The sequence below is a fragment of the Gossypium hirsutum genome, chromosome D04, assembly GCF_007990345.1.
Source record: "Gossypium hirsutum isolate 1008001.06 chromosome D04, Gossypium_hirsutum_v2.1, whole genome shotgun sequence".
Taxonomy (NCBI): domain Eukaryota; kingdom Viridiplantae; phylum Streptophyta; class Magnoliopsida; order Malvales; family Malvaceae; genus Gossypium; species Gossypium hirsutum.
Window position 1 is genome coordinate 26507080 of NC_053440.1, and position 25547 is coordinate 26532626.

A 25547-nucleotide genomic window follows, 5' to 3' on the forward strand; every position below is an offset into this window, starting at 1 on the left:
TTAGATGCGTACGTGAAAGAACATGATACGACCCCGCCCTGGAATCATCCTTGGCTCAGCCCACAAGCGAGGCTCGACATTTTCACAAGCTCGTCCCAGTTCAATTCGGGTGGATTCTAGCTCATTGAGCTAGAATGCAATTTATTTTATTAAGATTGCATTTATTTTTGCTGGAATAAATAAGTTGTGTTAGTTAAATTAGTTAATTAAATAAGTTAATTAATTTGTTTAAAAATCTGGACATATTAATTTCCATGTTAAATATGTTTTATTTGTTTTAATGCATGCTTTAATTTGTCTTAAGCCTAATTAATGTGTTTTGTCATAGTTAATGCTGTTGTTTAATGTGTCTGGACGAATTTAATTAGTCTTGCTACAACCGAATTTAATTAGTCCAGTTGAAGTTAATTATGGCTGCTGAATTAAATGTGCTTTAGGTTGCCGAATTTATTGTGCATATTTTTTCATATTTTGTGCAGCCGAATTTATGTTATGTCTCCAACTAACACTTAAGTGCATGTTATTAATATGCTGTAGTTAATGTTGTGTTTACTGCCGAATTAATGTGTGTCTAAATGTTGGCCGAATTTAATGTGCAGGCAAACATGTATTAAATGAAATGTTAGCATGCAAGGAACGACATTTAAAGAAGGTAGCTACTGCATTTTTCCTAAACAGCCGAATTTAATGTGCCCACAATGGATTTAATTTGCTGGTACATCTTCCCTAGGACGACATTAAAAGCTGCTGATGCAAAGACAAGAATTAATGAGATGTTCCACATGCAATGGACAGCCATTCAATGAGATGTTGAAGAAAGCATGAATTTGGGCATGGACGACATTTAAATGAGGGAGAGTGATGAGGGCACCATGCGTGAACACAAATTAAGAGCCAATTGAAGATGCATGGACAGCAAGATTTAACAAATGGGAAAGTGCATGGATGTCTAGCTACATTAATTTATGCAATGAATCTTTGGCCTCCAAGATGATTGTTCGGCCAAGAGACACTTATTGGTTAATACATTCATGCTATAGCCGAACCTAGACAAGGCTGATGGGCTACCATTCATTCATCTACATTCAAGAACTATGTTTGCTTAATCAAGAAGGAGTCTATTGATGTTCCATTCAGCCGAATATGGACTGCCTTTAAAGTACATTTCTCTAGTTTAATTTAACTCATTAATAGCTGAATCACTTAGTCATTAAGCTGGTTTACTTTGTCCATTAGGCTATCAAATGTAGGCTATAAATAGTTTGTTATCACATTTTGTAAAGGATTTTTTGACTTTTGATCATTTGAATGAACTTTGTTCAAAGAGTGATTTTCTCCTCTCTAAATTCATACGAGTTCGATCTAACTTATCTAGCGTGCTATGGCGTCTATCGTTCTCCTTTGAACTTATCACATTGATTTGGTGTGGCGTTCAACCTTTCTACAATTCTGTAATCCCACCTTGAACCGAATAGAAATCGGGGTGACACTTTTTAGTGTTGAATCGTTTCTGGTGTTTAAGCTCATTTATCCATTCCACCGACTATCCTAGATTTTACCCAACTATAATATCTTTTTACAAAACTGAGCCTTCATTTATCCAACTTCCATTTTCTTATTTTTATCCTTAAATCGAGCCTACTACCCCTTATAAATTTACTATCACCTTAGCCAACCTTTAAAACCATTTGAAAGCTTCCGCATCTTTAGCCTTATTTTCATCCTATTTCCGATAACTCAACTATTCCTCGTCAATGTCGGACAATTATGTGAAACGACTCGATTAACCCGGGTCGGATCACATCATTTGGTATAGAGCTACTAAAACGAGGAGCGCCGACGTTCATATCAAGCTCGGAGTAGGTTCGTAACGTGAAAAAAAAATTCAGGTTGTAAATTTTTTTCTTCCTTTATATTTCAGCATATTGTAATTGAAAAAAAAATCGCAGTATAAAAAAAAGTGAAAAGTCTTGTGAGTTTTATTTTGTTATTATTTCTTGTTGCTTCCGAGCATCCATTCATTCTATCATTCCCTCTACCCCCCAAAACGCCACACATACTTTGATTTTTATTTTCCTTGCTTCAGCCTACCCTATACACCCTAACGTTATCCTTTGCACCCATTTGAAGCTGGCCCTCTAAGCCGCAATAAGTCTTCTTGAAAAGAAATACGAATTCACGAGAGTGAGACGAGCGAAAAAAGGCACGAGTGGTGAGTACATTAGAGCGAGCAAAACCATTAAACGAGTGTAAACACGTGATGTGATCCTGATCGCATCATGTAATGTCACAACCCAACGCCGTCGAGATTGGCCTAAACACGAGGGCCCCAAGTGCAAGATGAAGCTAATTTTTAGCTCATTTGAATTTCTTTTCATGTGGTTCAACTCATTCAAGCTCAAGTTAGCTCATTCAAGCTCAATTTAACTCGTTGAGCTCGTTATTAGCTCTTTAGCTCTTTTAATTTAATTTGCCGGAATAAATTAATTAGTTGAGTTAGTTATTTTAGCTCAAATAATTACTAAGTGTTTAATTAAGAAATCTAGACATTTTAATTATGTTTGTTTATTGCATGTTTAATTTGTTTTAATTATTACCTAGCATAAATGTGTTTGCCTTATTACAATTATTTAATGTGTCTTATTGCTGATTTATTATGCCTAAGCTGTTATTTAATGTTCAGCCAAATTTAATTAACTTGTCTAGGATGCTGAATTAAATGTGTCTTAGTTGCCGAATTTATTGATGTTTTTCATTAGTTTCAGCCGAATTTATGAGCATATTTATTGATCAAATTGCTGCCAATTTAATTTGTCTTAAGATGATGATTTTTAATGAGCAGATATTAATGACCGAATTTAATTATTTGGCTGCAGGTTTAATGGCTTGGACGGCAATTTAAGGAAGTGGATGTTGGTCGAATTTAATGTACAGCAAGACATGCATTAAAGATGCTGTTCTACATGCAAGGAACGGCATTAAAGGAGTTGTTTGTGCTTTTTCATGTGGCCATTTAATGGACGAAATTAAAGAAGCTGCTTGCTGATTTAATGTGCAGCAAAGACATGAATTAAATGAGATGTTCCCATGTATGGAACGGCATTTAAAGGGAAGCAAAACATGAATTAAATGAGATATTCACCATGCATGGACGGCATTAATGAAAGCATGCAAGGGGGGACGTTATTGAACAGCATTAAAGCTGGTATTGCTTCGGGTACAGCAAAGAGCTGTTGTTTGGGGAATTTCCAAGTGACCATTCGGCCAAAGCATGTCTGTTGCTTAATTAACCAAGGTTGACGTTTCATACTCCCAAGAAGCATTTAGGAGCTGTGATACGGGGTTGCGCGCAGACCAAGATCGAGTTGCCAAGTCATGAGAAACTCCTATGAAAACCGTAAACAATTAGATCTGAAACGAAACAGAAAATTAAAAGATTAGATTTTTGAATTTTCAGATCTGAAATAAAATCCCCAAAACAGTAAAGAATCAAATAGAGAATAGAAATAAATGTTAATAAGGAATCTTGAAACCCTAGAAGAGATTGCGATTCTGCCCAATTGAACACCCAGATAGTTTTTCCCAAATTTCGGCAATCTAATTTCTCCCAAAAAGAGTATGGATGAATCGGCAAGAACCCTAGAAATTGGGGATTTTTGGGCTAATTCCTTAAGATAGAAAAAGGCTGAAAACACAATAAGAACAGAAAATAAATTAGATAAAGATTCGGCACAAGCAGAAATAAAGAAAGAATTGACAGTAAGAAATTAAAAGATAAGTCCTAAGAAGCCTTGAAATCCCGAAAGATCTCACAACTCCCTTCAAACGGCTCTAATCTCCCCTCCAAAGAATATCAATGGCAAGAAGAAGGTTTAAGATGGCTCCCACAATCAAAAAGATTGTTAAAACAACTTCTAAAGAAAACTCAAGAGAAAATCCTTGAAGAACTCAAAGAGATTTTCACTCAAATCAAATCTGAAATTTTCAATGTAATTGTAATGTAATGCAGGGTGGCTGCCAAGCCATATAAATAGGCCTTTCAGATGTTTTCCTAATTTAATTAGAACACTAAAACTAAAACTAAAAAAAAACTCCTAATTATTTTAATATGGAAATTCGGCCAAGGGTCTTTTATTTGGGACTCTTGGACTGAATATAAAAATTTAAACTAAGTAAAATAAATAAATAAATAAATAAAAATAAAACTTTACAACTTGGGCCACTTTGACAATTTGGCCTGATTTTCAACTAAGTATGGGTGGATTTCTTGATTGGGCTTGGAATCTTCTTATTGGGCCTTGCCCTCAAGAATTTGGGCTTGTGATCCATCTCCTACCGAAATTGAATCGTTGATGCTCATAATGGAGATCCAATGCACTTTGGCTGCAAGATTTGGTGTCTTGGACCAAGATTCCCAATATTTGAAATCTTGATTTTCCCTTTCTTTTGTGTACGCATCTAAGGCCTTACTAACAAACTCCCGGATGGTCCCATTTAGTTTGGAAGCATTTGTTGAGCCTTTGATCTCGTATCATTCCCCCCTTCCTCAAAAAGATTCAACCTCGAATTGAAAAATCAAATGGGGACAAGTCAGCCACATTAAAAGTAGAACTTACATTGTACTCACCAGGTAGATCAATTTTATAGGCATTATCGTCGATCCTCTCGAGTACTTGGAAAGGCCTATCGCCCCTTGGGTCTAACTTGGTCTTTCTTCTTGCAGGAAATCATTCTTTCCTCATATGGACCCAAACCCAATCTCCGGGTTCTAGGACAACCCGTTTGCGCCCCTTGTTTGCTTTGTTGGTGTTGGCATCATATGTTTTGGCTATTCGTTGCCTAGCCTGCTCATGTAAGGATTTCACCAACTCAGCTTTCTGTTCACCATCTAAATTAACAATGCGTTCAAGTGGTAATGGCGCAAGATCAAGTACTGTTAGTGGGTTAAAACCATAAACAAGTTCAAATGGAGAATAACCAGTTGTAGAATGAATAGATCTATTATATGCAAATTCAACAAACGGTAGGCATTCTTCCCAATTTCTAATGTTCTTTCCCACAACAGATCGTAATAAAGTCCCTAAGATCCGATTAACTACTTCAGTTTGGCCATCAGTTTGGGGTGACATGTAGTGGAATAAAGTAATTTAGTACCAAGCTTACCCCACAATACCTTCCAAAAGTGGCTAAGAAATTTGACATCTCTGTCAGAAACAATTGTTTTAGGGATGCCATGAAGTCTTACCACCTCTTTAAAGAATAAGTCTGCTACATGTGTAGCATCATCTATTTTGTGACAAGAAATAAAATGTGCCATCTTTGAGAACCTGTCAACAACAACAAATATACTATCTCTTCCTTTCTTATTTCGAGGCAAACCTAGAATAAAGTCCATGGATAAATCTACCCAAGGTGAAGTAGGAATCGGTAAAGGAGTGTAAAGGCCATGAGGCATTACCTTAGATTTTGCTTGTTTGCATGTAATGCACTTGGAACATACCTTTTCCACATCCTTCTTCATATGTGGCCAATGGAAGTGTTCTTGCAATATGTCTAGTGTTTTGGCCACTCCAAAATGTCCCATTAGTCCCCCACTATGGGCTTCATGAATCAACAATTCTCTCATGGAACACTTTGGTATGCATAACCTGTTTAAAGAAAAAGAAAGCCATCTACAAATAAAATTTTTCAAAAGCAGTATGTCCACAATTCTTATAGATATGGCTGAAATCAGTATCATCATCATATAACTCTTTAATATGTTCAAACCCTAAGACTTTAGCATTCAATGTAGTATTAAAGTATATCGTCTAGACAAAGCATCTGCGACTACATTATCTTTACCTGTTTTATATTGAATCACATAAGGGAATGTTTCAATGAATTCTACCCATCGGGCATGTCTTTTACTCAACTTACCTTGTCCCTTTAACCATTTAAGAGACTCATGATCTGTATGTATGACAAACTCATTAGGCAGCAAATAATGTTGCCATACTTGAAGTGCACGAACTAATGCCAATAGTTCTTTGTCATAAGTCGAGTAATTTAACTGTGCACCGTTCAATTTCTCACTAAAATAAGCAATAGAGCTTATCTTGCATTAAAACGGCGCCGATTCCAATTCCTGAAGCATCACACTCAAGTTCAAAAGTGTTAGCAAAATCAAGTAATTTAAGCAAAGGAGCAGAACATAACTTAGCTTTTAGAGTTTGAAAAGCTTTTTCTTGGGTTTCACCCCATTTGAAACCCACTGATTTCTTTATAACTTCAGTCAATGGGGCAGCAATAGTAGAGAAATCTTTCACAAATCGTCTATAAAAACTGGCTAAACCATGGAAAGATCTCACCTCAGTTACCGATTTAGGAGTCGGCCACTCCTTAATTGCCTTAACTTTGTCCTCGTCGACATGAATACCTTGAGCACTAACTATGAAACCTAAGAATATTAGTTTATCACAACAGAATGTGCATTTATCAAGGTTGGCAAATAATCTTTCAGTTCGTAGAATATCCAAAACGGTTCGAACATGGAAAACATGATCATCTAATGACTTTGAGTAAATTAAAATATCATCAAAGTAAACTACTACAGATTTACCCAAATGTAGCCTCAAAACATGATTCATTAATCTCATAAATGTACTAGGTGCATTAGTAAGGCCGAAAGGCATAACTAACCATTCATACAATCCAAATTTTGTTTTAAAAGCTGTTTTCCATTCATCCCCTTCCCTCATTCGAATTTGATGATAACCGCTTTTTAAATCAATTTTTGTAAATATTATTGAACCATGTAATTCATCAAGCATATCATCAAGTCTAGGGATTGGGTGTCGATACTTTACCGTTATCTTGTTGATTGGGCGACAATCAACACACATACGAAACGTACCATCTTTCTTTGGCACCAATAAGACAGGAACAGCACAAGGACTTAGGCTCTCACGAATGTACCCTTTGTCTAGTAATTCCTCCACTTGCCTTTGCAATTCCTTTGTCTCCTCGGGATTGCATCTATAGGCTGGTCGATTTGGGATTGAAGCTCCGGGTACTAAGTCAATTTGATGTTCTATCCCTCGTAAAGGTGGTAAACCTTTAGGGGCCTCACTAAGAACATCCTCATAATCCTGCAAAAGAGATTGAAACACACTAGGCAAATTTTCGTTTATGTTAGATAAAGATAAATAATTTTGCCTAAACCTCACAAGGATACAAGCTGTTTATTAAGTAGGGCTCTCTTCACATCTTTTTTTGTTGCCAAAAGATTTTTTCCGCTCATTTTACCATTAGAGGATTCACTCACCTTTGGGCTTTTTAAATTTTGACTTTTTCCACTACTATTAGCCTCTTTTCTCTCTGTCTTTTGTACTTGCTCTTTCTCCCTTACCCCTCACAAAATTTTATCATCCTCAATTGATCCTTATATACATCAGTAGGATTTAAAGGAGCAAAAGTGAATTTCTTGCCTTTAAATACAAGGGAGTATCGATTAAGTTTACCTTGGTGTGTAACATCGCGATCAAATTGCCAAGGTCGTCCAAGGAGCAAGTGTGCCGCATGCATGGGGACTACATCACACCATACGTCATCCTCATAATTGTCGAGTTTAAAAGTGACCAAGGACTGTTTCGTAACTTTAACTTCGGAACATTCATTAAGCCACTGAAGGTGATATGGCTTAGGGTGTTTGGTACAAGGCAACTTTAAAGAATCCACCAAATAACTACTCACTACATTCGAGCAACTCCCACTATCAATAATGAGTGAACATAAGTTACCTTTAATAAAACACCGAGAATGGAAAATATTGTCCTTTGGCTCTCATCATCTTTTATCTGAATGTAAGGGTTCGACGAACTACAAGGCATTGAAAATTAGCAAAGTCCCCTTCCTTTGGTGGTTCGACCAACTCGTCGCCATTATCACTGTCATCCACAAGTTCTGGCATATCTGGATCTGTATTATCAGAGTCGGAATGTACTCACCGTTATCTTTTAGAAGAAGTAATCTCGTGTTAGGGCATTCTCTACTATAATGACCACGCCCTTTGCACTTAAAGCATTCAATCTCACGAGTCCTCTTCGCACTCGAATCACCTAAATTGGGCTGCTTAGAAGGTGTTTGCGTTTTTGCAGAGCCCCTTTTTTCCAATCTGATTGTTTACTTCCATTACTCAAAGAAGACTTGTTAGTAACAAAAGGTGGTTTTGAACTCTTAAAATCAGAATTGGAATTGTTACCTCGATAATATTGTGAAGTAGATAAGGACCCAAACCTTTGTTCCTTTAATTGTTGCTCGATCTCAATGGCTTTGTGAACTACTTCTTCCAAATCAATGTAAGTTTGTAGCCTCAATGTATTAGCTATCGGCCTGTTCAAACCATCAATGAATCGAACCATAGTTGTTTCTTCATCTTCCTCCACATTAGCTCTCTGAATGAGCATCTCCATCTCTTTAAAATATTCATCCACCGTCCTACTACCTTGGATAAGTCTTCTCAACTTTGTTTTAATTTCTCTATAGTAGTGAGGTGGAATAAACCTTTTACGCATAATCTGTTTCAACTCATCCCATGTCGAAATCTCACCTTCATAATTCCGATGGCGGTTTACCCCAAGTTGAGTCCACCAACTTAATGCATAATCAGAAAATTCCAGTGTTGCTAACGCTACCTTTTCATCATCCAGACATTTATAATACCGAAACATGAGTTCAATCTTAGATTCCCATTCACAATAAGCGTCAGGATCATTCTTACCACGAAATTGGGGAATTGTGAATTTCGGTTTTGCCAAAGAAGGTTGTCCACGATCATGAAAATCATCATCCATTCTAGGGACACGTCGAGGGCCGCGCCTATGGGGCTGGTTATTCCTATCTTCCCTGATTGGATCTCGATATTGAAGTTCTTGATTCATTCGTACCTCATTCAAAGTAGTATTCAATGCTTGAAGGTAGCATTTATTTGTGTGATTGCAGCAGCGTGTCCTTCTAACTGTTGTTGGACTTCCATAAGTGTATCATTATGGTCATCTTTAGACATCTTCCAAAAAAACTGCAAAAATAAACACTCAACACTCAAAAATAAAAGTTAGCAAACCTCACCATTAATCACTCAAAAAGAAAAATCAAATTCTCAATGAGGTCGAATTCAATCTTGTGAGTTCTTTATCAGAGTTTATATCAACCAATTAGAGAGTGTGAACCAAACTACCAAAGAATCCTAATTTGCACTAGGATGCCAAAAACTGACGAGACACCAATTGATTCGTGTTGCACCGAGGAAGAAGTTGTGCACACCTTTAAATCCTACTAACACAAGAAACAAGAAGGTGTTAGATAACGTAAAGGAAGAATAAAGGTAAACAAATGAAAACCTACAGCTAAGAATCAATAAAAATTGCTGAAAACAGAAAACCCGAAAAACTACGGAGTAACTTGACAACTTCGTTTGAGGTGTTCCGATCTCCAAAAATCACAAATTAAATCTGGAGTGTCCTTATATATTGAATTTTTGATCTGGAAATTTTGAGCACCAAATTCAACCCGCTGAATCTTTTTTTAAATTTTTATGGAATTTCGTCTTTTTTGATTTTTTTGACTTTTTTGACTGATTTTTTTGCGGGAATAATTTTTTTATATTCAATCACAGTGCCAAAAAATGTATGTAAAATTTCAGATCAATCGGACAACGTTTACCCACTCAAATGAATTTTTTTTGAACAATTTTTTGGGTAAAACTGCTGTTTATGCTTTTAAAAAATAGAGATCAGTTTAGAAATCAACCAAGAACACCCAAAACCCCAAAATCTGATACCAAATGATACGGGGTTGCGCGCGACCAAGATCGAGTTGCCAAGTCACGAGAAACTCCTACGAAAACCCTAAACAATTAGATTTGAAACGAAACAGAAAATTAAAAGATTAGATTTTTGAATTTCAGATCTGAAATAAAATCCCCAAAACAGTAAAGAATCAAATAGAGAATAGAAATAAATGTTAATAAGGAATCTTGAAACCCTAGAAGAGATTGCGATTCTGCCCAATTGAACACCCAGATAGTTTTTCCCAAATTTCGGCAATCTAATTTCTCCCAAAAAGAGTATGGATGAATCGGCAAGAACCCTAGAAATTGGGGATTTTTGGGCTAATTCCTTAAGATAGAAAAAGGCTGAAAACACAATAAGAACAGAAAATAAATTAGATAAAGATTCGGCACAAGCAGAAATAAAGAAAGAATTGACAGTAAGAAATTAAAAGATAAGTCCTAAGAAGCCTTGAAATCCCGAAAGATCTCACAACTCCCTTCAAACGGCTCTAATCTCCCCTCCAAAGAATATCAATGGCAAGAAGAAGGTTTAAGATGGCTCCCACAATCAAAAAGATGTTAAAACAACTTCTAAAGAAAACTCAAGAGAAAATCCTTGAAGAACTCAAAGAGAATTTTCACTCAAATCAAATCTGAAATTTTCAATGTAATTGTAATGTAATGTAGGGTGCTGCCAAGCCATATAAATAGGCCTTTCAAATGTTTTCCTAATTTAATTAGAACACTAAAACTAAAACTAAAAAAAAACTCCTAATTATTTTAATATGGAAATTCGGCCAAGGGTCTTTTATTTGGGACTCTTGGACTGAATATAAAAATTTAAACTAAGTAAAATAAATAAATAAATAAATAAAAATAAAACTTTACAACTTGGGCCACTTTGACAATTTGGCCTGATTTTCAACTAAGTATGGGTGGATTTCTTGATTGGGCTTGGAATCTTCTTATTGGGCCTTGCCCTAAGAATTTGGGCTTGTGATCCATCTCCTACCGAAATTGAATCGTTGATGCTCGTAATGGATCCAATGCGCTTTGGCTGCAAGATTTGGTGTCTTGGACCAAGATTCCCAATATTTGAAATCTTGATTTTCCCTTTCTTTTGTGTACGCATCTAAGGCCTTACTAACAAACTCCTGGATGGTCCCATTTAGTTTGGAACGCATTTGTCGAGCCTTTGATCTCGTATCAAGCTGTTTTGTGTGCCCAAAACGTCAATAAAAATGGTCAAGCTGTTCAACTCACAAGGAGGCTTCATTAAGGTGCATTCAACTTCATTGGCCGAACCAAGACCCCTTATTCAGCTCACCAATACTTCCATTAATGTCCAGCTGAATGGATTACATCTAGAAGCTGTCCAATTGACTTCTTCATGCATGAAGCTTCCCAAAAATGTCTTAGGAAGGTTGCTGGAAATTTCTAGTCTCTTTTGTTTTAATTTTGGCTGACCATTCAGCATCTTATTAGTCCATTCGGCTACCGTAGGAATTTAGCTATAAATAGCTTGCTTTGTATTCGTTTTAAGGCTAGACAATATATTTTTAAAACTTATATGAAATTTGTTTACTTTGTGAGTTTTTTTCAACTCTCATTGTTCTCCAAGGACTGGTTAGACTTATCAAGTAACCCTTGTGGCGTCAACCCGTTTTTGTATTTCGAACTTATCACTTTGCACCCAAAGTGTGGCGTTCAAGTTATACCGAGGTTCCTATCATCTTTGATAGTGGGTCAAGGTTCCATTTTATTTGTTTTCCATCCATACAACATTTAACCTTTCCTAAGTATTCGTATAAGTCCCGGGTTAACACACTTATATTGTGTTGGTTCAACTTGAATACTTGGTTTTCATTCACCTATCATCCTCAATACATTACCCTTTTGAACTAAATTTGAGCCTTTATCTCTTCTTTCTTAACCTATTTCATCCACCCTCGAGTATTACTCCAATTCACGATTGGGCACATTTACGACTCGACTCTCCTTCCCGAGCCGGGGCGTATCATTTGGTATCAGAGCTAGCTGAATTGGAGTAAGAATCGAAGTTATCGGCATTTCGGTATTGTAAAAAAAAGGAAAAAAATTAAAAAAAATTTGAAAAAAAAATTGTATTCAATTTTTTTCTTGTCTTCTTTTGTATTCAGTACTGAAAAAAAAGAGAAATTCAAAAAAAAGAAAAAAAAAGAAGTTTCAGAAGTAAAAAAAAATTAGAATTAAAAAAAAAAGAAGAGGTCATAGTTGGATTGTAAAAGCATTGCTTGATGCCCGAAGGACCTTATCTATATAGCCACACTTAACCATTTCTAGTTTGTTTGATAGCCTACCATTTCTGACATCATTACCCACCAAGCCAAATCAATTTTGTAAGCCGACGTCAAACGGTATTGATTCGTCAATTTAGTTTGCGAAGAACTTCGAGAGGTGAAAAATCGAGTGGAAAAAGGCAAGAGTGATTGGTGAGACCATTCGAGAGAAGTAAAAGCCAAATAGTGTGAATTTTTTTTATGTGAGAGAAGTGTGAGTTTTTTGTGTGATTAAAAAAAAAGATGTCAAGAAGTTTTGAAGGGATTGATGATGAAGAATATGACGATGTTTTGATCGACCCAACATATCAAACGATTATTCACGAGGTGGGTCAAATGCTTCAAAGAAAATTGGAACCAATTAAAGAACGATTGAAGAAGTTGGATGAACGATTCCAACGGGAGCAAATTTCTTCAAGTCAAGAGACGAAGAAAAGATCGTCACGACGACACTACTCGACAAGAGACTCTTATCAAACTTCTATTCAACAAGGCGTTCGAGACCAAGAGAAGCAAACTCCGAGTTTGAGTCCTTCGAGATGATAAACGAAAAAGTAAACGTGTCTCTACAAGTGCTTCAATTTATTCATCTACAAAGGATTATTTACGAAGAGGTGCACGTGTTTCAAGAGTGTCAAAGTACTCGGCTACGGAAGATCTATCACAAAGAGAAGATTGCCATTTGTATGAAGAATCCTTTTCTTATTCTCAACGAAAGGCTTCTCATTTTGATGATTTCTACTTTTGTAATGGAATTGAAATAGCATGTGAAAAAAAAAGAGCGCGAGCGAGAAAATGAAAATGAAAAAGAAATGAAAGAAAAAGAAGATGAGTGTGAGATAGAAAAGAAAATTGAAAATGAGATTGAGAATAAAAACGAGTGTGAAAAAGAAAAGAAAACTGAAAAAGAGAGTGAGATTGAAGGAAGAAATGAGAGTGCAAAAGAAATGAGTGATATGGTAAAGGAAAGAGGATTTGAAAATGAGTTGGAAAAAGAAATAAGCGAAAAAGATGAAAGTGAACAAGAAATGAGTGTTGTTACTAACCATCCTATGAATTTTCCTTGTTTTGTTTCTACTTTTCAGGTTTCTCGAAATCCCATCGATCAATTTCAACTTCAATACTTTTCTGAGGAGAGACGATTTCGATTAGTCGAGAAAGTAAAATCATAGATGACTCTATTCCACCAGCGCCTAAAGGTAAGCATGGTAAGGGTTCTATGTTAGTCGAACTTCAACGAATTCATATGCATGATAATGTTGAGATTGCTGAAGAATTAGTTAGTAGAAGACTTTCCTATCCTGATTTGTCTAAGTATCAATTTTTGATTGGTGATGACTTTGATTGGGATGATGGATTGAAAAGTTTTCCTCATGATATTTCTGATGTTTACAAGCTTGATGATGAAGCCAGATTAAAACAACACAAACAAAATTTGGGATTGTGTGATGAAAAGTTGACATCTAATCTGTTTGCTTGTGATGATCATGTGAATTATCTAAATTGTGGTGTGAACTTTTCTTGTTTACGTGTGCGAATGAAATATGAAGGGTTTGATTGCTCGAATGTATGTATGCCTAACTCCTATTTGCTTGACATGTGTGAAGTCTTGGTGAAGAAGAGGAAGCTTCGTTTTTGACCCCGGAGATTATTATTCTTTGTTCTTGTTAAAAGGGTTTGGATTTTGCAATTTTGACTTTCGAGATTATGCCTTTCGACTGTTTTGTGGTTCTGATTTGTTTCTATCCATGAACTTTTTGATTCATTTTGGAAAGGTAAGACCGAATTTCATTTTTGATCCTGGCATTGGGTTAAGCATCCCAATTTTGAATAAGCATCTAAAAAGATCATTTGTGTTTATAATTTTTAGTGTCTCTAATTCCTTTCATTCTCGTGTAGGTGACACTCTAAATTGGTTCCCTCCAAAAGAGGGAGGGCGTGGAAATAATTCAAAATTTTCTCGAACCATTCGTGATTTTCAAAGTTTTGGAAATGATTCTATTCGGGTCATGAACAAAAGGGTTCGAGATCTTGAAAAAAAATTTTCGAGCAAGTGGCCCGATTTGAAGACAAATCGTCTTCAAGAGGGAGGGTATGATGTGATCCTGATCGCATCATGTAATGTCACAACCCAACGCTGTCGAGATTGGCCTAAACACGAGGGCCCCAAGTGCAAGATGAAGCTAATTTTTAGCTTATTTGAATTTCTTTTCGTGTGGTTCAACTCATTCGAGCTCAAGTTAGCTCATTCGTGCTCAAGTCAGCTCATTCAAGCTCAATTTAACTCGTTGAGCTCGTTATTAGCTCTTTAGCTCTTTTAATTTAATTTGCCGGAATAAATTAATTAGTTGAGTTAGTTACTTTAGCTCAAATAATTACTAAGTGTTTAATTAAGAAATCTGGACATTTTAATTATGTTTGTTTATTGCATGTTTAATTTGTTTTAATTATTACCTAGCATAAATGTGTTTGCCTTATTACAATTATTTAATGTGTCTTATTGCTGATTTATTATGCCTAAGCTGTTATTTAATGTTCAGCCAAATTTAATTAACTTGTCTAGGATGCTGAATTAAATGTGTCTTAGTTGCCGAATTTATTGATGTTTTTCATTAGTTTCAGCCGAATTTATGAGCATATTTATTGATCAAATTGCTGCCAATTTAATTTGTCTTAAGATGCTGATTTTTAATGAGCAGATATTAATGACCGAATTTAATTATTTGGCTGCAGGTTTAATGGCTTGGACGGCAATTTAAGGAAGTGGATGTTGCCGAATTTAATGAACAGCAAGACATGCATTAAAGATGCTGTTCTACATGCAAGGAACGGCATTAAAGGAGTTGTTTGTGCTTTTCAATGTGGCCATTTAATGGACGAAATTAAAAAGCTGCTTGCTGATTTAATGTGCAGCAAAGACATGAATTAAATGAGATGTTCCCATGTATGGAACGGCATTTAAAGGGAAGCAAAACATGACTTAAATGAGATATTCACCATGCATGGAGACATTAATGAAAGCATGCAGGGGGGATGTTATTGAACAGCATTAAAGCTGGTATTGCTTCGGGTACAGCAAAGAGCTGTTGTTTGGGGAATTTCCAAGTGACCATTCGCCAAAGCATGTCTGTTGCTTAATTAACCAAGGTTGACATTTCATACTCCCAAGAAGCATTTAGGAGCTGTTTTGTGTGCCCAAAACGTCAATAAAAATGGTCAAGCTGTTCAACTCACAAGGAGGCTTCATTAAGGTGCATTTAACTTCATTGGCCGAACCAAGACCCCTTATTCAGCTCACCAATACTTCCATTAATGTCCAGCTGAATGGATTACATCTAGAAGCTGTCCAATTGACTTCTTCATGCATGAAGCTTCCCAAATGTCTTAGGAAGGTTGCTGGAAATTTCTAGTCTCTTTTGTTTTAATTTTGGCTGCCATTCAGCATCTTATTAGTCCATTCGGCTACCGTAGGAATTTAGCTATAAATAGCTTGCTTTGTATTCGTTTTAAGGCTAGACAATATATTTTTAAAACTTATATGAAATTTGTTTACTTTGTGAGTTTGTTTTCAACTCTCATTGTTCTCCAAGGACTAGTTAGACTTATCAAGTAACCCTTTTGGCGTCAACCCGTTTTTGTATTTCGAACTTATCACTTTGCACCCAAAGTGTGGCGTTCAAGTTATACCGAGGTTCCTATCATCTTTGATAGTGGGTCAAGGTTCCATTTTATTCGTTTTCCATCCATACAACATTTAACCTTTCCTAAGTATTCGTTAAGTCCCGGGTTAACACACTTATATTGTGTTGGTTCAACTTAATACTTGGTTTTCATTCACCTATCATCCTCAATACATTTCATAACCCCTTTTGAACTAAATTTGAGCCTTTATCTCTTCTTTCTTAACCTATTTCGTCCACCCTCGAGTATTACTCCAATTTACGATCGGGCACATCTACGACTCGACTCTCCTTCCCGAGCCGGGGCGTATCAACACGAGTGGAGTGTCATCTAATTTTCTTTGCGAGTGAAACATAAGATTTTTTGTGGTGAGGTATTTACTTTCTATTTTATTTTAATCATTTTTTTCCTCTTTTTAGCAAAAAAATCATGTCACAAGAATTTTCCGAATCAGAATTCCAATATTTGATGCAAGAGATGCATAGAATGGTGAAATCAAAATTTGATAAATTGCATGATCAACTGGATCGAGTGGAGGAAAGAGCCAGACGGAAACAAAATCCACCAAGTCGAGAAACGGAGTCGAGATCGTCAAGGCGATACGTGTCCAAAGACTACTCGCTAAGAGATTCTTATCGGGATTCCTATTCGTCAAGGAATACAAGACGCGATAGCTTCGAGCTTGCGACTTTTCGACATGACGAACGAGAAAGGACGAGTTATTCCTTGTATGCTTCAAAGAAGTCCTTCCCGAAGGATTGTTCTCGAAGAAATAGACGAGAAGCCTATGAAAATATTTTCTCTTCCTTTAGGGGATTATATTTTTGATTCTTTTGTGTCGACTGCACATTGTAAAGAATTCGAAAAAGAAATTGAGATTGTACAAGAGTGCGAGCGAGAAAAAGAAATCGAAAGAAAAGAAAAAGAAATCAAAAAAAGAGAGTGAGGTCGAAAATAAAATTGAAAATGAGAGAGGAAATGAAAAGAGAAAAAAAGAAGTTGAGATTAAAAAAGAAACGAGAGAAAAAGAGACAAATGAACCAGAAAAAGTGAGGAGCATTCCAACTAATCCATATGAAATTTGTTCTTGTTCTGTTTCTGCTTTTCAGGTATCCAAAAGGCCGAGTGATGATAATTTACAACTCTAATACCTTTCCAAAGAGAGAAGTTCACCTTGGTTGAAAAAGGTAACGTTCTCAACTATCTTAGTTCGCCTTTGCCAAAAGAGGAGCAAGGTATGAGTTTTGAAATTCTTAAAGCACCTCTGTCTTATTCGATTGTTGATGGAAACCTTGTTGATGAATTGTCCTTTAGAAGTGATCTGAACTTTGATGTGGTTACTTGCCATCCTTTGATTGATGATAATACATTTGCGTGGAATGATGGCAAGAAGAATAACGCTTTTGGAAATTGCGATGCTGATGAGTTTGTTAGTGAAATAATAATTATTCAGCATTTGCAAGATAAGAAGATATATAAGCCATTCCATCAGCTTGATTTGGGTAAAAATATGCACTCATTGATCTTTTATGAGAAACTACTTTGTATAAACAAGAATGTGGGTATGAGATTTGAAACGTATGAATGTTTGACAACATGCATGTCTTTGATTTGTTTGTTTGATATGACGATGACATGTAAAATGGTTAGTGCACTTAAAGTTGAAGATGGTGTCTCAAATCTGCTTTGTTATCCAAATTCTGCATTTTTAAGCAAAATTGACCGACTGAAATTTAGATTACATGATCACTTGGATGAGTTCTCGATGTTTTTTATTATAATTCCAATTTGATTATGATGCATGCTCTATTGTCGAGTATGGAGATCCATTTTGAAAAGGTTAATTCAAGCAAGGAATTTCGACTACTCTACATCGCCAAGGAGCGAAGGTTTTTGTTAAGCGAGCGAGGTAAAAATGAACTTTATTTTCCTACTCCAAAAGGTAAGCCTCCTGAAATTTCTAAAATATTTTTGTTTTCCTCGAATGGTAATAACAATCTTGTTCGTGAATTGGTTTTTGAAAGATACTTTGATTGTGATATGGTTAATTGTTTTGCCTCAATTGAACACGATCTATCTATTTTTAATGGTGACAAAAAGATTCTTGTTTTTGATAATTGTGTTGATGTAATTGTAATAGAATCGATAGTCAATCGTCTAATGCACGGTATGATTGTGCAACTTCGAGAACCATGTAAATATTTTTCATTACCTGTTTGTGATGCCTATGTGCATATTTTGACTCATTACTCGGGATCCAATTATAGCTTGTGTAATCAATTTAAGATGTATGGATGCTCAGAAATCTATTTTATTTTGTTTTGAACAATTTTCATGGCCTTGTCGAGTAAACTAGTTCGCTTGCATGGTAATCTGAATCTTTCCAATCGCCTGCATTACATTTGTCTTGTTATACTCGAATTGCAAATTTGTTTGTACTGCTTTTTGCTAACTCATGGATATTCTTTTCAGTTGCTTCAATTGCCATTCGTTCCATTTGATCGAGGAAAGATGAGTAAGCGAAGTTATGATCGAATGAACCAACGGCTCGACTTGAGGACAAGTCGTTCTAAAGAAGGGGGGATGATACGACCCCGCCCTGGAATCATCCTTGGCTCAGCCCACAAGCGAGGCTCGACATTTTCACAAGCTCGTCCCAATTCAATTCGGGTGGATTCTAGCTCATTGAGCTAGAATGCAATTTATTTTATTAAGATTGCATTTATTTTTGCTGGAATAAATAAGTTGCTGTTAGTTAAATTAGTTAATTAAATAAGTTAATTAATTTGTTTAAAAATCTGGACATATTAATTTCCATGTTAAATATGTTTTATTTGTTTTAATGCATGCTTTAATTTGTCTTAAGCCTAATTAATGTGTTTTGTCATAGTTAATGCTGTTCTTTAATGTGTCTGGACGAATTTAATTAGTCTTGCTACAACCGAATTTAATGATGTCTTAAATGATGTCCAGTTGAAGTTAATTGTGGCTGCTGAATTAAATGTGCTTTAGGTTGCCAAATTTCTTGTGCATATTTTTTCATATTTTGTGCAGCCGAATTTATGTTATGTCTCCAACTAACACTTAAGTGTAGGTTATTAATATGCTGTAGTTAATGTTGTGTTTACTGCCGAATTAATGTGTCTAAATGTTGGCCGAATTTAATGTGCAAGCAAACATGTATTAAATGAAATGTTAGCATGCAAGGAGCGGTATTTAAAGAAGGTGATACGCCCTCACCTCGAGATCGAATTGAGTCGTAAAGATCGCCCGATCGTGAATTAGGAGTAAATTGAGGCTTTACAAAATAGGCTAGAAGAAAGAGGTTTATTTAGGCTCAAAAAGGGTTTTGTTGGTTTAGGAAATGAATTAGAAAACAATGGAAGCAATTTGGCTAAGGATTCGAAAGCCGAACTAACACAATAGGAATGTGTTAACCCGTAACTTAGGAGAATGCTTAGGTTGGTAAGGATGGATGGAAGGTTTGTTAAATGGAAAGAAACTTCGACCCACTATCAATGGTGATAGGAACCTTAGTATGAATCGAACGCCACACTTTTGGGATTAAAGTGATAAGTTCGGGAAGAAACAAAAACAAGTTTGACGCCACAAAGATGTTTGATAAGTCTCACAAGTTTTTGGAGAATAACGAGAGTTGAAAACAACCTCACAATTTAGCAAAGCTATCAAATTGTTCATTAACCTCAAAATGTGAATTACATGACCTATTTATAGCTTGACTAAGGCAGCCGAATAGCCTATCTAATCAGATCCTTATGCCTTAAGTTTCTTGAGGAAACTTCCTAGAAATTTCCTAGTTACATTCATGTGATGAAATTCTGAAAATTAACCTTCTAGAAAAAGATGATTCGGCTGGCCCCTTTAATGGAGAAAATTCAGATTCGGTTAATGTTTTAAAAGAGCTTAATTGCTGCTATGGAGAAGAGAAATGGACAGCTTCAAAAATTATGCTTTTTGGCCGAATATGAATAGCCTCCACATGAATTGGCTGCTGGAATTTATGAGGCACTCTTTGGCCATTGCTCTCCACGAAATTGGCCCTTGGAGAAGCTCAAAAACAGCAGCTAGAAGTCCATTGAGCTGCACGAAAAGTCAGGTGGAAACACAAGGCAGCTGCACTTTAAATGCCGTCCATGCATGTGCCCAAATACATGCTCCTTCTTTATGAGCTTTCTTTGCCATTAAGCTAGCTGAAAAAAACATCAAATAAATGTGATTACGACAAGTTTAATACTCATGAAATCAGCAGCTGGACATATTAAAATTCTGCACATTAATTCGGCTAAGACAAATTAATTAGCAGCCACTAATAAATTTGTCTTAGTCAAGACACATTAAAACTTTTTAATTAAACTAAACACATTTAATTTATGACTTAATATGGACATATTAAAGGCATGTACTAATATAAAACATATTTAATAAGCTGAATTAAAAATGTCCAGATTAAGACACATTTATTTAATTAAATGATTTGAGCTGATTCTAAACTAACACAACTAATTAAATTTATTAAAAATAAATTTAATCAGCTCCTTGAACTAATTAAGTGCCGAATTGAGCTAAATTGAGCTGACACAAGCTAAAATCAGCTTGTAGGAAATTGCGAATCAAGCTAGTTGAGCTGGGCGTTTTATGGGCAATCAACCCATCACTCCACAATCGAGCAATATAGCTTGCTACAGCATCTTGGAACTTCTTGGCACGTGCTCGAGTAATTGGCCCCAAAGGCAACTCCATGGATTCGGCACCTATCTTCATGGGCGAGCTCATATCATCCTCCCTCTCTTCGAAGCGATTCGTCCTCGAATCGTCACCTACATCAAAAGGAGAAAGGTCAGCAACGTTAAAACTTGCACTCACTGCATACTCACCCGGTAGGTCAATCTTGTAGACGTTGTCATTGATCCGTTCCAATACTTGAAAAGGGCCATCACCCCTTGATTGAAGCTTGGATTTTCTTTGATCGGGAAACCGTTCTTTGCGCATGTGGATCCAAACCCAGTCACCGGGTTCGAACACGACTCGTTTGCGCCCTTTATTTGCCCCTCGAACATATTGTTCGGTTCTCCTCTCAATATTATCCTTAACATTTTTGTGCAATTGTTTAACAAATTCGGCCTTCTTTTTGCCATCTACATGTACTAATTCATTAGAAGGCATAGGAATCAAATCAAGAGGAGTAATGGGATTAAAACCGTATACTACCTCAAAAGGAGAAAATTTCATAGCAGAATGAACGGTTCGATTGTATGCGAACTCCACATGAGGTAAGCAATCTTCCCACATCTTCAAATTCTTTTTCAAAATAGCTCGAAGCAAAGTTGATAGCACACGGTTGACTACTTCGGTTTGGCCATCCGTTTGAGGGTGGCATGTCGTCGAAAATAGAAGTTTGGTGCCCAATTTCCCCCACAACGTCCTCCAAAAATGACTTAGAAACTTTGTGTCGCGATCAGAGACAATGGTTCGAGGGATCCCATGCAACCTAACAACTTCCTTGAAAAATAGACTAGCAACGTTAGTAGCATCATCAGTTTTATTACAATGTATAAAATGGGCCATTTTTGAAAAACGGTCTACAACAACAAATATTGAATCTCTCCCTCTTTTGGTTCTTGGAAGGCCCAGAACGAAGTCCATTGAAATGTCTACCCACGGAGCATCAGGAATAGGCAACGGGATGTATAATCCATGCGGTTTGATTCGTGACTTTGCCTTCTTACAAGTGATGCAACGATCACATTTCCTTATTACGTCACGTTTCATTTTGGGCCAATAGAAATGTTGATGCAATATTGCTAAAGTTTTAGCAATTCCGAAGTGGCCCATAAGTCCTCCGCTATGAGCTTCTTCTACAAGGACGTTTCTCACAGAACTTTGAGGCACACAAAGCTTGCCTTCACGAAATAAATAGCCCTCATGCTGAAAATACTTTTCACAAGCACCATGAGAACAAGACTCATAAATTTCACCAAAGTCAGCATCAGATTTATAAAGATCTTTGATAAATTCGAAACCAAGCAATTTAGAATCCATTAAATTGACAAGTGCGTACCTTCGTGATAGGGCGTCGGCTACAACATTTTCCTTACCCTTTTTATACTTGATCACGTACGGAAACGACTCCAAATACTCCACCCACTTGGCATGACGTTTATTGAGCTTGGTTTGTCCCTTCAAATGCTTTAGAGCCTCGTGGTCCGAATGAATTACGAATTCCTTCAGCCATAAATAGTGTTGCCATGTTTCGAGAGCTCGGACCAATGCATATAGTTCCTTATCATACGTTGGATAATTCAACGTAGATCCGTTAAGCTTTTCACTAAAGTATGCAATAGGCCGTCCATCTTGCATCAAAGCAGCGCCAATGCCGATACCTGAAGCATCACACTCTATCTCGAATGTTTTGTTAAAATCAGGTAAAGACAACAATGGTGCATTAGTTAGACATTCTTTAAGCTTATTAAAAGAATTTTCTTGTTCATCAGTCCACACAAAAGGAGAATTTTTCTTAATTATACCTGTCAAGGGGGCAGCTACAGAACTAAAATTAGGCACAAACCTTCGATAGAAGCTTGCCAACCCGTGAAAACTCCTCACTTGGCTGATGTTCGTTGGACGCGGCCATTCGTTGATCGCCTTGACCTTTTCTTGGTCAACTTCTAATCCACGAGCACTTACCACAAAGCCTAGAAAAACAACTTCATTAGTGCAAAAAGAACATTTCTTTAAATTGGCATAAAGTACCTCTTTTCGTAAGACTTCAAGCATGGCAAGTAGATGTTGAATATGATCTTCCAAGCTCTTGCTATAGACTAAAATATCATCAAAATACACAACACAGAATTTTCCAATGAACGAACGTAAAACATAATTCATGAGACGCATGAAAGTACTCGGAGCGTTGGTAAGTCCGAATGGCATTACCAACCATTCATACAAACCATATTTAGTTTTGAACGCAGTTTTCCATTCGTCTCCCTCCCGCATTCTAATTTGATGATACCCACTTTTTAAATCGATCTTCGAAAACAATTGGGCTCCACTAAGTTCATCAAGCATGTCGTCGAGGCGGGGAATAGGATGGCGATATTTTATTGTGATTTTGTTGATAGCGCGGCAGTCAACGCACATTCGCCAGGATCCATCCTTTTTAGGAACCAACAATACCGGAACCGCGCACGGACTTAAGCTTTCACGGATGTAGCCCTTCTCCATTAATTCGGCTACTTGCTTTTCTAATTCCTTCGTTTCCTCAGGATTACTTCTATATGCTGGCCTATTTGGAATTGCAGCACCGGGCACAAAATCGATTTGGTGCTCGATTCCTCGAATGGCAGGTAGGCCATTTGGCACTTCTTCAGGAAAAACATCTTCGAATTCCTGCAACAAAGAAACGATAGGAGTAGGCAAAGTATTGTCAAGTTCGTTAGTTTCCAATAAACACTCTTTATACATAAGTAGAAAGATAGGTTGCCTTGCCAACATCAATTTTCGAATCTCTCTTTTTCTAGCAAAAACACTTATTTTTTATTTTCACACTCTTGCTCTTTTTCTTTTGTCACTCTTGTTTTTATCTCACTCTCCTCATTCTTTTCTTTCTTTTTCTTTTCACTCTTTTTGTTTTTCTCTTTTTCTTTTTCTCGATCAATAGATTGCTTCATCTCGAGTTGGTCTTCATGCACTTGCTTCGGTGTGAGAGGAGCTAATGTAACATTCCTTCCAAGGTGCTTAAATGAATATCGGTTTGTATAGCCGTCGTGGACTACTCGCCTGTCAAATTGCCAAGGACGCCCCAATAGCAAATGTCCCGCGTGCATTGGTACGACATCACAAACCATCTCATCTTGGTACTTGCCTATGGAAAATGCCACCCTTGCTTGCTTCGTCACCTTGAGTTCGCCTCCGTCATTTAGCCATTGTAACTTGTAAGGAGTTGGATGCTTTGTGGTGGCTAAACCAAGTTTTTAACCAGCAAAGAACTTGCGACATTGGTGCAACTACCTCCGTGAATAATTAAACTACACACCTTACCTTGAACATGGCAACGAGTGTGAAAGATGTTGTCTCGTTGTTGTTCTTCCTCGGCTACTTGGATATTCAACCTCCTTTTGATAACAAGTAATTCTCCTTCAACGGGCAGCTCGAGCTCTTCACCTTCCTCCATGGGAATTTCAGGCTCCTCCTCTTGTTCATCTTCGGACTCAATCTCGCCATTTGAACGAACCACCATCACTCGTCGATTAGGACATTGACTCGCAATGTGGCCTCTTCCTTGACACTTGAAACACTTGATATCACGAGAACGATTCGAGACAGCCTCGTTTTTATTTTTCCTAGCATCGGCACTTACTTGATTGGGTTTGGCAGCAACGAAAGGCTCCTTAGGCCGATTGGGAGCTTTGCTAGTCCCTTGAGTCCAGTTGTTGGTAGAAGCCGTTGGATATGTCCGAATGGGTCCTTTCCGTTTCAATTATTTTTCAACTTTTATTGCCATATGCACCATGTCCATAACTTCTACATAGTGTTGAAGCTCGACGATATTGGCAATATCCCGATTTAGGCCAGCTAAAAATCTCGCCATTGTTGCTTCACGATCCTCCTCCATGTCGGCTCTTATCATAGCGATTTCCATGTCTTTATAGTAGTCCTCGACAGTTCGGTTGCCTTGTGTGAGATTTTGCAATCGTTGGTACAACTCCCGATGGTAATAGGAGGGAACAAAACGCTTGCGCATAACGGCCTTCATTTCGGCCCACGTAGAGATAGGCCTCTCCCTATTCCTCCTTCGGCTAGTCACCAATTGATCCCACCACACGATCGCATAATCCGAGAATTCAATGGCAGCGAGCTTTACCTTTTTATTTTCCGAATAGTTATGGCACTCAAAGACGTGTTCCATTTTCTTTTCCCACTCCAAGTAAGATTCGGGATCATTCTTCCCTTGAAACGGCGGAATAGACATCTTAATATTTTTGAGATTGTCATCCGAACGGTCTCGATTTCTTGGGACTCGATTTCGTTGGAACCGTTGAGGGTTTCCTTGTTCAGATAAGTGATCACCTTCAGATTCTTCTTCATCATGGTTTTCAATTGGTTGCTCTCGTCCTCGCCTTGCATCTTCCGGAGTCACTTCGCGTTGCCTTCGGGTTTCGACTCGATATAGGCGGTCTTCGATTGGTTCAAGCTTGCGATCAAACATTCGCTCCATTTCTTGCATAATGGCTTGCAAAGTGAGATCCGGCACTCCCCTTCCAACGTTTCTTATTGGACGAAATCCACCTCCCTCGTTTGGATTCCTTTCCGGGCTCCGAGACATTTTAAAAAAAAATGTTCTTTAAAGAATCACAACAAGAACTCACCAATCACTCACAAGAATAAACACTCACTTTGGCTTTTCTACTCTTTAATAGTCTCACTAATCTCTCTTGCCTTTTACCACTCAATTTTCACTTCCCAAAATTCTCCGCAAACTAAGTTTGACAAATCAAAATCGTTTGGGGTCGGCTTACAAAATAGATGTGGCTTGGTAGGGTAATATTTTAGGATCGGGTAGGCTAACAATCAAAGAAAATAGAAGGAAATTAGTGTGGCTGTATAGATGTGGTCCTTCGGGCAGCAAGCAATGCTTTTACAAGCTCAAAATGAATTTTAATCACTTCTCTTTTTTTTTTAATTCCGATTTTTTTTAATACTGAATACACAAAGAAAAA

The 25547-nt window shown here is 37.0% G+C and overlaps 1 protein-coding gene across 1 annotated transcript; it reads right to left on the reverse strand.

Annotated features, from left to right (window-relative positions):
* Positions 1 to 24067, reverse strand: LOC121216102 (uncharacterized). Its single transcript, XM_041091399.1, is given in 4 exon segments — positions 1 to 129; positions 22582 to 23375; positions 23417 to 23788; positions 23869 to 24067. Coding segments are annotated over 4 exon segments (1494 nt in total).
* Between the last annotated feature and the right edge of the window lie 1480 nt (positions 24068 to 25547).